The following is a 15,787-nucleotide window of genomic DNA, read 5'->3' as shown; positions in this document are numbered from 1 at the left end:
TCTATCTCTACCTCTACCCCTCTATCTCTACCTTTCTACCTCTTCTGTCCCTCTCAACCCGCCCGGCCAGCAGGCAGATGGGTCCCCCCACATTAGAGCCGGGTTCTGCTCGAGGTTTTTTTCCCTGTTAAAAGGGTGTTTTCCTTGCCACTGTCGCCTTTTGGCTTGCTCTGGGGGTCAGGCATATGGGTTCTGTAAAGCGTCTCGAGACAATTTGACTGTAATTGGCGCTATATAAATAAAATTGAATTGAAAATTGAATTGAACTGAGAGCTCTCAGCAGTTTTCTACCCATTTAAGAACAGGACAAACCGAACAAGCTGTTGTATCGATTTGTCCACGATTTCCTCTCATGTGTCCATTTTAAGGAGTTTGCAGTCAACCAAGGCCGACTCAGAATCACTCCCACCGGGAAGATCTGTGAAGGAAGGTCCACCCGGCTGGTCCAGAAGCTCCGGTCCAGCAGAGCAGCGTCAGGATGGAGACGTAACCGGGTGAGTTAACTAGAGAGGCGACACATTCACATAGAAAATCCAACAATTCCTTCTGTTTTTACAGTTTGTGACTCTGGTAAATGGTGTCATTTTTCAAAGCTGGTGGGTTTTGGGCTTCACAGATTGAACCTAAATGCTTTTCTTAAACAAACTGCTGAGCTGCTGCACAGTGAAATGTTTGAGTGGAGCTCAGGATGAAAGCATCAGAGCTGTTTTACATGTTTTTATGTTCAGCTAATATCATTTCCTCTGGACAATGTTTGTGGTGTTAGAAGTGGACGTTTGTAGGGAGTTTTCAGTTGTAATACTTAAATGCATAAATATTTGCAGTGGTGGTTTCACTGCAAGCATCTACTGATGTCACCAGTGAAGTAAATAAAAACAGCATTTGTTGAACTTTACGCCTCTCAGTGTCTGCAGTTAGTTTAGCTGAATCAATGCAAAGATATTTCTATTTTTCTACATGACAGGAATGTCAGTGAAATCCAAATGCTAAGAATAAACAAGTGATCTGCCTGGTCACAGATCCCACTTTAATCCAAAATAAAGACTTTGCAAGGAAATGAACTTGAAATATGAGCCACCAGTAAAAGTTGTGATCAGACAGAAGGGCCTGTATTTTATCTTTGGAGAAGTTTAACATGTAAGTTTGTGCAGCTGATCAGTGGTGAGGCCTGTGGATGACTGGAGATGTGTGTGGACACTTAGACGAAGCAGCAAATGTGTTGAAAATGAGTTGTCTTCTCAGAGTCTTGAAGATGTTTTGTCAGAGCTAAGAAAGAAGTAAGAGATCCTGCAGGTGATTGTTGAGTGGTGTTGAGGAATTTGAATGTAGAGGAATAGCAAAGCGATTTTGAAGATATTTAAGCCATAAGTTCTATTTTATTTGTTTGCTGTTCTCTCCCATTTGTAGTGAAGAGAAGTGATTTGACATGAAGAATGTGATTTGTGTGGCTTTGAAATTGTGTTAAAATGTAAAAATGAGTGATGAGGAGAAGAGTGTGACTTTTTAGTATTGTGTTTTTTAGCGTGTTCTTTAAAAGTTGTAGGTAGATTATCTTCTTTTTTTGATTTTGTGGATTGTTTTTTTTTCTTTCAGTGTTGATGTCACCGCCTTGACGAATAGAAGAAAAGTCTGTATTTTTTTACATTTGGGCAAAATTTGCCTTCGTGCCTTCGTGCCTTCGTGCCTTCGTGCCTTCGTGCCTTCGTGCCTTCGTGCCTTCGTGCCTTCGTGCCTTCGTGCCTTCGTGCCTTCGTGCCTTCGTGCCTTCGTGCCTTCGTGCCTTCGTGCCTTCGTGCCTTCGTGCCTTCGTGCCTTCGTGCCTTCGTGCCTTCGTGCCTTCGTGCCTTCGTGCCTTCGTGCCTTCGTGCCTTCGTGCCTTCGTGCCTTCGTGCCTTCGTGCCTTCGTGCCTTCGTGCCTTCGTGCCTTCGTGCCTTCGTGCCTTCGTGCCTTCGTGCCTTCGTGCCTTCGTGCCTTCGTGCCTTCGTGCCTTCGTGCCTTCGTGCCTTCGTGCCTTGCTTATGGGTAAATCTCCTTGTTTTCCTTTTTGCCAGGGTCCAGTCCGGTCCAGTCCAGTGACACTCCACACCACAGCGGGGATTCGAACCGTGGCCATCCACATGACAGACACACACCCTCTGTGTGAGCTATCTGTCACACAAGGTCCCTGCTGGAGTTTGTTGTAATAATGGTTGCAAGAGGTTGTCATGCAGCTAAAGTGTAAAAAGAGCCTTGAGCTGGATTCCAACCAAGGACCTCCTGGATGAGAGGCAGAAAACTTACCACTGCACTATCCTTCCTACTAGGTGTAGCTGTTAGTTTTCGTAAATGATGGTACACAAAAGTATTAAGGAAGTGAAGATAATAAAGGTACTAAGGTACCGGGGAGGCAAAAAACTTACCTCTACACCACCTGTCCTACAAGATGTTGCTGTAACTTTGCTTAAATGATGCTATCAATTAGTACTGGCGCAACCAAACGACAAATAAAAGGTGTGAGTGGAGATCTGAATCATGTGAGGTTTGTTTCTGAGACTGAATACACCTGATCTCATCTGATCTGCAAAGCTAAGCAGGGTTGGGCCTGGTTAGTATTTGGATGGGAGACTACCTGGGAATACCAGGTGCTGTAAGCGTTTTACTTCTCCTCACAACCTGAACAACACACTGCTAGCGACAGCTATCAACTAAAACCTCTTGGTTTCTTTATTATACACTCTATGAGGTGGATAAGCTGCAGCTCATGCTGATTTATTGCTACTTCTGGTTGGAGCCAAAGAACAAAGGCTTCACCTGTTGGAGCAGCTGATGTCCTGCAGCCTCTTCACCACAGAAAGCCTCTGACAGCTTCAATTCTTTACACTCTGACTGCAAGACACCAATCACATAGGAACATTTACATGTATGGAACAAAGAGCTGAGCTGACACTCAACATATGTTTGAGCATTTATTGATAAAGACATTCAAACATGTCTAGAGATAGAACACCAACGCACGGTGTAAGAAAGGTCAGAACAGACTTCACCTGCTCAGGAAACTGAGGTCCTTCGGGGTGCAGGGAGCAATTCTGAGGACCTTTTATGGTTGTGTGGTGGTATCAGCCATCCTGTATGGACTGGTCTGCTGGAGCAGCAGCATCACGGCTGCAGACAGGAAGAGACTAAAGAAACTGGTTAAGAAAGCAAGCTCTGTCCTGGGCTGGTGGTAGACAGGAGGATGATGACAAAGCTGTTGTCTATCATGGAGGACATCTCCCACCCCCTGCAGGAAACAGGACCATCACCGGCAGCTCCTTCAGGAACAGACTGCTTCACCCACGATGTTTGAAGGAGGTCCTTCCTTCCTGCAGCAGTCAGACTGTGTTCAATCAAGCCTGCTCCCAGTAGTTCAGATCACCCATGAAGTAACTGCAATAAAATGTAAATAAGTCAATATGTGCAATTTCACAGGTTTTTTTTTTTTTACAAGCATTTCTATTTCTTCTCTAAGGAGAAAGCATCTATTTATATCTGTGCACTGAGTGCTGCTTTTTTTTTTTTTTTTTTTTTTACTTTTTTTCCTATCTGCTACTGCCACACTGAAAATTTCCCCACTGCAGAATCTACCTATCCATCCATCTATCTATGGTCCATCTACCTCCCTACCTATCTATCCATCCATCCATCCATCCATCCATCCATCTCTCTCACGGGTGTGGGGGTTGATTCACCTGTTCTCAATCACCTTAATCCACGAAGGCCCGGTTCTTCATTCTTCCGCTCTCTGCCAGACCACAGACTTTGAAACCAGAACCTTTCTCCTACAATTAGTCTGGTTTCCCCTTTTTGTTTTCACCTTGGTTTAGTTATCCTTTCTGTGTTGGTTTTAGTTTCATTCGTTAAATAAACTCCTTGTAATCTTTGACCTGTGTCTGCAGATGTCCTGTGACACCAATGATCCCATCTGATATTTAGCATGTTTTCAATTATTGGTCCCATTTCTTAAAAAAAAAAAAAAAAAAAAAAAGCCCCCTGAAATCTGATCAGATAAATGAATGTGAAACTACTTTGGGTCTGCTGCAGCTGCCTCCCTCTGATCTTGTTCCTGCCCACAGCACAATCTGATCAGTGAAACACTGAAGGACAACTTCAGCATGTAAAACATAAATAAGCAAAGGCTGCAACTCGTGATTATTTTAATTTTAACTTAACTTTATGTGCTGTTCAAAAACTTTATTTTTTCTGCAAATGTGTAGTGATTCCAAATCTTGGTTATTGATCTCCTTGATTACAAAAAAAATCTGTATCGACCCGGAAAAAAAACAAACATGTCAGGCACCCTATGATGTTAACTGTTTGCCTGAATGTTTTTGTTTAAAATCCTCAGTAATAACCTTTGACTGGTTGCTCTTAACCCTGTAAAACTCACTGCTGCAAAAATACATCAGCTTATTTTTTAATTACTATTTTCTATTATATATATCTGAAACAAACCCTAATCTGTGGGTCTGACAGCAGCGTGAGGTCAAAGCTGCCATCAGCTGCTGCACTTCTGTCCGTCCAGCAGATGGAGCCATGGAGCTGCAGTGAAGTGAAGAGCAGCACAAGGCAACCACCACTTCCATCCACTGACGCATTCAATTTGACTGACGCTAATGTTTTATTGACTTCCAACCACTAAACCAATATGATCACTGATGCACTGAGCTGAAGAAGTAATGTTACATTTCAAACATAACTGGGGAAATAACCGAAACTTCTTCCTTAGGAAAGGAGAAAGTATAAGAGTATAAAGGCAGTGCAAGAATAAATAAGAAAAAAACGGTGCAAAAATTGCCCATAGCATTATATACAGATGACTTTATTCTTAAAAAAAAAAAAAAAAACAACAAACATGTAGAAGACTATATACAGAGGATCAGGTTTCAGGTATAGATAGATCGACAGATGAATCCTTGCTGTGAAAATATTTAAAGACATTGAACATTGTGCAATATAAGGTCAGTCAGCAGCCTCAGTTCATGCACCAAGAAAACTTTTATGCATTTTTTAAAAATAAATTTTCTCCATTTACAAGGCAGGGAGATAACCGAAACTTCTTCCTTAATAGTTCCTGTTTAGTTTGTATGCTGTGGTGTCAGGATTACTACACGTGGAAATGAATATCAAATTAAAATCATTTCCATATCTTGACAAGTTGTTGCGATCAAAAAGTAAACTAAAGCTGCAAGCAGCGTTGGACGGGTCCTCGCATCCTTGCTGGTCGGCGAATCCACGCACATCCACCAGGTGGCGCCGCGACCGAGAGTGCATGTCGGCCTATGGATGCGATGAGGGCTGGACTCTGATCACACGTGCAAAATTTCAGGCAGATTGGAGCATATTCAGGCTACTTCTAGAGCTTTTCCTGTCCATCCACCAGGTGGCGCTGCGACCGAGAGTGTATATTGGCCTATGGATGTGATCAGGGTCAGACTCTGATCACACGTAAAATTTCAGGCAGATCGGACCATGTCCAGGCTAGTTATAGAGCATTTCCTTCCAACCACCAGGTGGCGCTGCGACCGAGAGTTTATGTCGGCCTATGGATGTGATCAGGACTGGAGTCTGATCACACCTGTAAAGTTTGAGGCAGATTGGAGCATGTTTAGGGCAGTTACACAGCAGTTGATGTTTCATGGCGAAGCATCAAAATTCACGAGGCCGCCATGGCCACGCCCTCAGACTTCAGGTGAGCATTTTGATAACTTTTGATCACCCATGCCTGGACTACATCCTGGCCGAATTTCAGCTCTCTCGGTGTTACCCTATGTGAGTTTATAGCTTTTGAAAATGTACAAAAATGACCCCAAATCGTCAAAACGTATGACATATAATTCAAAATGGCCGACTTCCTGTTGGGTTTTGGGCATGGCTGGGCATGGCTGTCAATTACATTTTGACGAGTTACATATGCCTACCAAGTTTCATAATTCTAGGTGACACGTACTGGCCGTAGTAAATGTTTGAAATTTTCCAGGTGGCGCTATGGAGCCATTTTGCCAAACACATGTGCAGTTTCCCTAAAATCTGAAATGGGTTGCCGGTCCAGATATGTGTGGTAATTTTGGCGAGCATTTGAGCATTTTTAACCTGTCAAAAAGTACTTTGTTTATTCCGGCAACGATACGTTGCCACGGCAACAGCGTTTTATGAATCGTCAAAATCTTCACACTGTGCCATCGTCAATGTGTGGTCACTCACCTGACCAATTTTCAGAATCATATGACAAAGTATCAGGCAATGGCACGTGCAAATGTAATGACAATTTCTTCCTGTTGCCAATAGGTGGCGCTATGAGTATTTCTAAATTTATGAATGTGGATGTGTTCAGAACCGGACTGGTGTCCATCACATCAAGTTTGGTCCGGATTGGATCATTTCCAGCTGAGATATTAATAATTCAATTTTTATGGCGAGAAATCGAAATTCGCCGCAATGCCACAGACACGCCCCTTGAAGACGAGTCACCATTTTCTTTGGGAATCATCATCAATGTGTTCAGGCTTATGTTACCACATTTGAGGTGAATCTGATCAACGTGCTAAGAATAGTACATCAAAGTGTGAAAAATGTCAATTTCCTGCTACCACAAGGTGGCGCTATGACTGTGAATGTATATAACCACATGGATATTGTCAGGGCTGGACATTGATCACACATGTCAAATTTCAGGCAGATTGGACCATGTACAGCTGAGTTAGACACCACTTCCTGTTTCATGGCGAAGGATCCATTTTTTTGGGAGTCGCCATGGCCACGCCCTTTGAAATGAAATGAACATTTTGATAATTTTTCATCAGGTCGCGTGTTTGCATATATTGGCCAAATTTGACGTCTGTCGGACTTATCCCCGATGAGTTATTAATTTTGAAAAATTTACAGCTAATTCAAGATGGCCGACTTCCTGTTGGTGTTAGGGCGTGGTCATGATTGACTTTTTTGGGTTTCCTGATGTGCTGAATATGCATACAAAATTTTGTAGCTGTACATGAAACATCGTGCAAGTTGGCCTAATGACCAAATTTTCAATTTTCCAGGGGGCGCTATGGAGCCATTTTGCCACACACATGCGCAACTCCCATAAAATATCAAATTTTTCGCGAGGCCTGATGAGCATGCCACGTTTGATGCGTTTTGGGGTATGATAAGGCCGCCAAAAAGGCAATTCAAAAGTCCGGAAAAGAATAATAATAATAATAATAATAATAATAATAATAATAATAATAATAATAATAATAATAATAATAATAATAATAAATAATTCCTTGCATTCCAATAGGGTCTTCGCACCATTCGGTGCTCGGACCCTAATAATTCCTTGCATTCCAATAGGGTCTTCGCACCGTCGGTGCTCGGACCCTAATAATAATAATTCCTTGCATTCCAATAGGGTCTTCGCACCATTCGGTGCTCGGACCCTAATAATAATAATAATAATAATAATAATAATAATAATAATAATAATAATAATAATAATAATAATAATAATAATAATAATAATAATAATAATAAATAATTCCTTGCATTCCAATAGGGTCCTCCGCACCGTCGGTGCTCGGACCCTAATAATAAATAATTCCTTGCATTCCAATAGGTCCTCCGCACCATCGGTGCTCGGACCCTAATAATTCCTTGCATTCCAATAGGGTCTTCGCACCATTCGGTGCTCGGACCCTAATAATAATAATAATAATAATAATAATAATAATAATAATAATAATAATAATAATAATAATAAATAATTCCTTGCATTCCAATAGGGTCTTCGCACCATTCGGTGCTCGGACCCTAATAATAATAATAATAATAATAATAATAATAATAATAATAATAATAATAATAATAATAATAATAATAATAATAATAATAATAATAAATAATTCCTTGCATTCCAATAGGGTCTTCGCACCGTCGGTGCTCGGACCCTAATTATTAAACACATTAAATGAGAAATAAATACTTAGAAATAGCTAGGTGGAGTGTTTATTGGTTTAATTTATGAAAAACAAAGACGTGGACATTACTGAAATTTTTTGCCTGTTTTGTTTTGTTTTGTTTGCGTGTGTGTGTGTGTGTGTGTGTGTGTGATTTACTAGTTGTTATTTATAATTTAACAAAACTAGGAAATCTGTAAAATAACCAGAAAATGTTGGAGAAATTACAATTTTTACACTGCAGATTACTAAAACACTCTGTCTCTGGGTATTGGTTACTGACCAACTAATAAATACAGAATTGTTTTTAAAAATTATTTTTATTTGTTTATAAAGTTCTCCAGGTCTCTAAGATCCTCCGATCCACTGTTGTAGCAGCTCCAAAGCTTTGGAACAGAGTTCCTCTTCCAATGAAAAATCTCAGGGCAGACATGTTTTCAAAGGCTTTTTGTTGCTCTCAGTTGTCTCAATGTTTCACATTTTTTGTATTTTAGAAATTGATCTTTTTTTTTGTTTTCATATTTTATACTACACACTGATTTTTTTTATTTTTACACACTGATGAAGTTTTATCCTGTCTTGATGTTTGCTCATTATTTTGTTACTGCCTGTCAAATAACATGCACATAACATGCTATGGTCAACTCAGGCTGTTTAAAAATGTGCTATATAAATGAATTTGATTTCATAATTAGGAGTTTGGAGGTATAGGTACTTGTACAAATCCCTTTGGTTGTTGTGTTTTCTTCTCTTTAATAAAGGTTAATGGATGTTACTTCTTAGCGTGATGTGTTTCCTACTTTCTAATAGGCCAGCTGGTCTGCAGGTATACCATTAGTAAGTCATTAATGTGTACAGGCTTAGTTATAACTGTTCAATTCTGTAATTTTACACGTCTTTTCTCATCAAGCATTATTTTTTAGCTTTATTGAGCAACAGGTTTATTTTGTTTTTGCTTGCAGCAGTTCAAGAAAAAAACTAATGTTTGGAAACCACAGCCACATAAACTAGTGACAACAAAGGCTCAAGAAATCAAAGCATGAAAACGCTTTATTGTCATTGTACTGAGGGCTTTTATGTGCAAACCGATTGTATGGCAGCTCACAGAGGAAGCAGGCGATTTTAATTTAATATGACACACTGATAAGAGGGCAGTCCAAGGAAAGTAGGCAGACATTTTTGGGTCAATTTCACAATCCCTTTCGTGTTACCATCAGGATAAAGCCGAAGACACTTTCAGGCCTGCAAATCTTTCACGGTTTGGTCACAAAATTATTTACACCATGAATCCCGTAGGTCAAGAAAAGTCTAACAAATATAGTATCAGCTTTTTTATTTCAGCAACTGCAATATACAGAACATATGTAAGACTTATTGTACAGCCTATTATTTCAACTCTCTTTGTGTGTCCAACTGAAAGTCAAACAAACACACAGTGTTGTATGGATGCACCGTCACAGCAATAAAAATGCAAAGACTTTGTTGTCAGTCAGTTTAATGTCTACTCAATTCCAATGCATCTGTTTTAATTGATATAGTCAGTAGATTGGGCACAGCCAACAACATGTCATTTACAATTTGTGTATTTTAAAGGAATAGCTTTAATCTCTTGTAGTGTAACTGAAAGCACAAATGTTATGACAGTGGCCATGAGACAAAGACAACATTCTGGATACAATTTAATAAAACTGTCACACATAAGGCTGTAGTGACTGAAACTCATATAAAGTGGATTAAAAAATCTGATCAAACTGATCTGTTAACAATCATTTTTAAAAACTTAACATGTCAAAGACGGTGATCTTGTGGTCTTGCTTCATAGAGTCTGCACACCAAGTACTGGAACTGCTTTATGTGTGTATATATATGAGCAGACATTCAGCACAAATACAGTACATTTATATAGTAAAAAACAAAGAAAAAATGAAGACATTGTCTTTGTCTCCAGTTAGCTGACGTAGACTGGAAAATGTAGCGTATTCACTGGCAATTTTTATCACATATGATGCTAGAGAACGCTCGTTCCTGTTTCAGTGCATTTGCTCACAGACTAAAGTGACAATTAGACCACAAAACCGCCAAGTACAGGATATAGCCTGCAGCCTAAATGCCACCTGGTGCAGTTTTACAATCCAGGTCAGTTACATTCAGTCACATTCATTCAAATAGTAAAACTTATCAAACAGTAGTGACAAAGAAAAATGTGAAAAAGCTCAATCATAGAACTCTTCCTAAATACTAAAGAGCAGAATTCGAGACATTTGCATAAAATATATCAGTGTGCTGAACTAAAACTGGCCTAACTGGGAGAAATGTGACTCTATTACTTGCAGTAGGGCTGAATAATGTGGGAAAAATATCTAAAAGTCATTTTTCTGACAGATCATGCAATTTAAATTATGATTCTATTCAGTATTCACTCTAATAAACTTAAAATGTGATGGAGCAACATCACGAGATATCATAAAGAGTGTGACTACCTTTCAAATTTCTCCACGGAAACACTACAGTGTTTACTGTATCTGTTGATACGAGGATGACAGCATGAATTTGTAAAACCATTGCCAGGGCAGTTCAAACCCTGCACAATTTATATCCTATGTTTACGCATAATGTATATCTTAAACTTGTGATGTTATAACTGCATTTTTCACATTGGGATTTCAATTTGAAACTGACTACACAGACCTAATTTGAAGTATATACATGCATGTGCATTACAGGAAGACTAAAAAACAAAACAAAAAAACATAATTGTTACATATAAAGGTGGGAAAGGCATTGTGCAACAGAACGATCATCCCTAACAAAGATAATATTTCAGTAGTAAATCTACCAAACACACTGGTGAGTTTGCAGGATTGGCTTATTAACTTTTTGATACAAAGAACCAGTCCTTCTGTAAGCAGCAGTGAAATGTGAATCATTTCAGTTAAGGCAAACAGGTCAGTCAGAAGTACAGTGACTTAGCGTTTTAAAAAGACACTCATTTTGCACCTGCTTTGATCAGAGAACAATCTCAAGGTCATACGCAATTCTCTCATTTTTGTCTTGTTTGACAGTTTCCTCGTTTTTAGAAATCATCACTGGCTCAGCTGGTTCCTCCTTCACAATAGGCTTAATATCAACATTCTTTCTCTTACTGAAAATATACTCGTAATTTCTCTTAACCTCAAGTAAGGCTGAGGTGAGGTACTGAGGTGAGAAGACCTTCAGAGAGGGTGGGAGTTCTGGACATTGAGGCTGATCAGAAGTGGACATTAATGACCGAGGTTGAAACAGGGTACTTCGATTCCTATATTTGATCATTGCAGGGATTGGAGGAGGCATAGAGGAGGATTTCAGCAGCACCGGTGTACGAATGTTAGGTACAATTCTTGTGTTTGGGGCTGGATTGGGCACCACAAGGGTCTCAGGTGAAAATTCAGGCATTGGAGGTGTAGCAGCAGGTGAAAATTCAGGGATTGGAGGTGTAGCTGCAAGAATTGAGGTAGAAGAAGTCAGTAGAAGCGTAAATGTCTGTGAGCTCTGAGCATCATCAGGCACAGACTCCTCAGTCGTCTGGCTTGGCTCTAGCTTATTTGGCAGACCGCTTTCTGGGATCAAGTCACTTCCTACATGTTGTGGCTCAATGACGGAAGACTCCTCCTCAGACCCTGTCTTACACTCGATCTTTGGCAGGAATGAAAAGTGTCTGGGATGGCGACAAAACAGTGCACCACAAGTGAGGCACTTCCTGCCATCTTTAACATGGAGCAGCTTGTGACGCTTGAGACTCTGATTTGAAGGAAAAGATCGATCACAAATGTTACATGAAAAGTAAGGCTCTTCCTCATGGACAGCATGGTGCTCGGTGAGATCTGCCTCACTTGTGAGGCACTTCGCACCAACTTCACAGATTAACGACTTCTGTTCTTCATGCTGCTGTTTGTGATTTACAAGCTGTGATGCATCGGGGAAGGTGAGATTACACTGTTCACACTGAAAGCCACCTGCTAGTGAAACTATGGGCTTTAGAAGCACAATGGGACTCCTCGTGACTAGTTTTGCGATGTCTGCTGGTACTTTACAGGATGGCGACGGCATGTTTGTGTTGGATGTTTGCAATTGGATGGTTTTGGTGTCATTCTCAGCCTCTATAGTCGATGTTTCTTCTTCCTACAAAAGACACATAGCAGAAACTATTAATGTTGTAAAATCCTATTGAAAAGATTTAGCATGATCTCTGTTTGACAGAACAGAAAATTACCTCATGAATAAACAACTAGTAGTGTTAACAAATGACTTCACTTGTGTGCCTTGGGAACATACAAAATGAAGTATATTATTATAATTCATTGTAATCTAAAAACATCAAAATCAAAGCAAAAATAGCAAAATATGGCTGCTACCTACCTTTGGCACTGATGGGGTTGACAGAATCTGCGTTTCCATTGAAAGTTCACTTTCAGTTTCCATCAAAACAGAGGATTGGAGGTCCTCAGGAGAATCGACTTCAGGAGGAGTAGTTTTTTCCTCTGGTCTCATTTTGGCTGCACGGTGGAGCCTTTGTCTACGACCGTAAAACCTTTAAAAAAAACATTTTGAACACTAATTGATCTGTAACGTGACTTTAAAAAAACATTTTGAACACTAACTGATCTGTAACGTGACAAAACCTTCAAATATCTACTTATCAAAATGGAGAAAAAAATGAGAGCATTATAAACTTGCAGTGTTGGAGACATTAGTGCTGCAATACTCCAAAAATGCAGTTAAGTTACTTTCATGTTTGATTATTAATTAGCAGCTCAAGCAACAAATATAGTGGTGAAGACAACCGCACATGGAAACCGCAGAAATGTTTTGTTAGCATTTTGGCTACAAAAATAGTGCATCACCACATGTAAACCTGAACAGCAAGGGCCAATAGAAACTGCTATGTACCGTAATCTAACTCTTTCTACTTTATGACCTACTACCCTGTGCACATCAAGACATTCAATATAAAATGAATAAATATCAAAGTGTCAATATTATTTTCTGATTCAAAGCTTCCAGACTGGTTCACATGTCTGACAAAACACAGACATTCAGTTTGTTTTCATACAAGTAAAAAAAAGAATCCTTTTTATTTGAGAAGCAGAAACCTGAGAATAGTTTTCAATTTTGTTTGTGAAGTTAACTTTCTGTTGGGGCAGCCACTATATACACCACCAGTCAAAAGTTTGGACACACCTTCTCACTCAGTGCTTTTTATTTATTTGTGTTATTTTCTACATTGTAGATTAACAGTGAAGATTAACACCTTTTTGTTTACAACATAATGCCATATGTATTCTTTTATAGTTTTGATGCCTTCAGCATTAATCTAAAATGTGCAAAATGGTTAAATAAAAATCATTGAATGAGAAGGTATGTCCACATTTAGACTGGTAGTGTATATAGTATGAAATTGTACAAGCATGAAAGTGTTTTCAAACATGGGCCAATTTTCAATTAATGGACTTCATGGTTTTATGTAGAGATATCCACCACAGTGTCACCAAGAGCCACGACATGCATGTGATCTTTTACATTCATGTGAGATTAGACAATACACCAAGTGATGCTTAATGCATAATAATGAAATAATAGACAAAGTCTAACTTAACGGCAGCTTATCAAACTTTACAAATAACTTACCTCCTATTTTATTTATGATTTCTAAATCACAGGAAATTCTGACCATGTTTGATGATACTGTAACTACTACTTTACCAAGAGTAAAATAACTATATCCTGACAGTGCGCTGAGCTCAAGACTCAACCTGAGGACGGCCACTATGGAACACATGATTTAACTGCAGCCTATGCACTACAATAAGCTCATCTATTGGATGTGAAGAAAAGCACATAGTGTGACTTGCTGTTAGATCCTGACCAATCCACTCTCAAAGCTAATATACAGGGAAAATATATGATTATAACCAATTAATGAAGTTAATGTTGTTCTGTGCATAAATGCATGCAACTCATTTGCTGCAGAGAGGCTCACATGGATACTGAAGCTGCATGTACTGAACTCAGCGAAAACTCAGCTAGAAGCAACAAACTAAACTGTGATTCTTGATTCTGTGTGTGACAGCTCACCTGTCTAAAGTGAAGCAAAGTACAGAGTGTGATTTGCCCCCTGACCTAGGCGGATTACTTTCTGTGGTGGGGATGATTTACAATTATGAGTTTTAAACTCTCTTGCCATTGCTTTGAAGCCACAGATATGGGCCCTGCTGCTGTCTGATGCTGCAGTTTTTTTTTAGAAAAAAACTCAGAAAAAAACTGTTTCAAGCAACTTCAGCTCCTGCTCATGTCTTGTGGAGGGAAAAATGGATTACATTCATCACTGGTGAGTATCAATAATCAAAGCAATTGGTGTCTGTTTTTAGGATATAAATAAAGTTATATTTTCATGGACATTTCATTTTGCAGCTGAATAGACTTGAAAATGTGGAGCAAAATGAGTGAGAAGAGTATTGTGATTTTGACACAAACTGTGTATTGAGCTATCTCTCTGGTGTTTATTGACGAATATTGGGGCTAAACTGTGAAGTAAACTTTCAGAAAATTGCTTCACACAACTTGAAGTGCTGTTACTTGTGCATCCCTATCCCTTAATGTGACTGTTCAGTTCAGACTTGTGCTGTGTTGACAGTAATATTAAAACATTACTGGGTTCAACCGAGTAAGACTGCTAGCATGACTTTCATAGAAAAGTGACCAGTGTGCATTTATGAAGCTGACATGTTCAGCTGCATGTCTTCAAGCGGGATTATGAGGCACAAAAGCTATCTAGCATACTAGATACAGAGACTATTGGTACTGTGTTCTACACTGAGGAAATTATTGTGAGCCATAAACTGAATACTAGCTACTTAGCCAGCAACAATAATTTACGTCTCTTACCTTTTCACTCTTTTCTTGGGGGGCGGGCACGGTTCAGTGTATGAAAATACTGAAGGCACAAAGTCGGGCATGCCATAGTCCATAGAGACCTCTCCTGTAAAACAGAAAAAACACACAAAAGGGTTTTAGGATACTTTCTAGTTGCAGTTATTAAGCCACCAATATGTAAGCTAGCTGTTATAGCATATCGTGAATGAAAGCAGGTATCTCAGCCAACCTGAAATGAAATGAGCACTACAAACACGAGCGGTGTCTTTGATTGGCTCCGTGCTGCCGTTCGCTCGTTGTATTGCTTCTAGCCATAACCGCCTCCTGTTGGCGTGATACGGCCGAGAACCAGCCGGTATTCTGTATAATTTGATGTTGCTGCCTGGGGTGCGTCGGTATTTACAAGCAAACACGCAACAAGTCGACATTTTTGCGTTAAAACAGCTGCATTTACCGTTAGCTTCGGTCAAGGAAGTTATCCGCAAAAGTAACACTCCACTTCCGTTGCCAAGATGCGCGCGCATCACTGTTGAAGACGTCACCTCAAAAACGTCCAATGGGACGAAGGTATTGTTTTAGACGTCACGACTAAATAAACCTTAAGTAAAACCAATACTTAACCGTGTATGTAATGGATTTTATTTCCTAGCCTCATCCAGCTTCACTCTAAGCAGAATACTGAGCCTCTGGAGACAGCTTCATCGCACCTGTGAGCATCTTTTTAAACTTGATACACCTCCAGAAAACAGAGCACCGAGGACCCCTGCTGGCTGGTGTTACACTGATTTCTGTTATCCTCCAGATTCTGTGACCGGAAATCTTTCTTTTAAATCAAACTTTATCAAAGACAACAAGAGACACGTGCAGATTGGGTCGCTGATTTTGAAGTTATTGAATCTATTCAGTTCTATCTATTTAACACCAA

The 15,787-nt window shown here is 39.6% G+C and overlaps 1 protein-coding gene across 1 annotated transcript; it reads right to left on the bottom strand.

Moving 5' to 3' along the window:
• Positions 1-8,977: 8,977 nt before the first annotated feature.
• LOC111580346 (serendipity locus protein H-1-like) lies at positions 8,978-15,373 on the bottom strand. The gene is made up of 4 exons (XM_055012568.1): positions 15,092-15,373; positions 14,875-14,968; positions 12,349-12,520; positions 8,978-12,111 (listed from the first exon to the last, which is right to left on the bottom strand). The coding sequence occupies exons 1-4, from the start codon at positions 15,288-15,290 to the stop codon at positions 10,960-10,962; spliced, it is 1,617 nt and encodes a 538-aa protein (XP_054868543.1). The 5' UTR covers positions 15,291-15,373; the 3' UTR covers positions 8,978-10,959.
• Positions 15,374-15,787: the final 414 nt, after the last annotated feature.

Source organism: Amphiprion ocellaris, chromosome 8, assembly GCF_022539595.1.
Source record: "Amphiprion ocellaris isolate individual 3 ecotype Okinawa chromosome 8, ASM2253959v1, whole genome shotgun sequence".
Taxonomy (NCBI): Eukaryota; Metazoa; Chordata; class Actinopteri; family Pomacentridae; genus Amphiprion; species Amphiprion ocellaris.
Note: the sequence above shows the minus strand (reverse complement) of the source record. Positions and strands in the feature narration are given on the sequence as shown.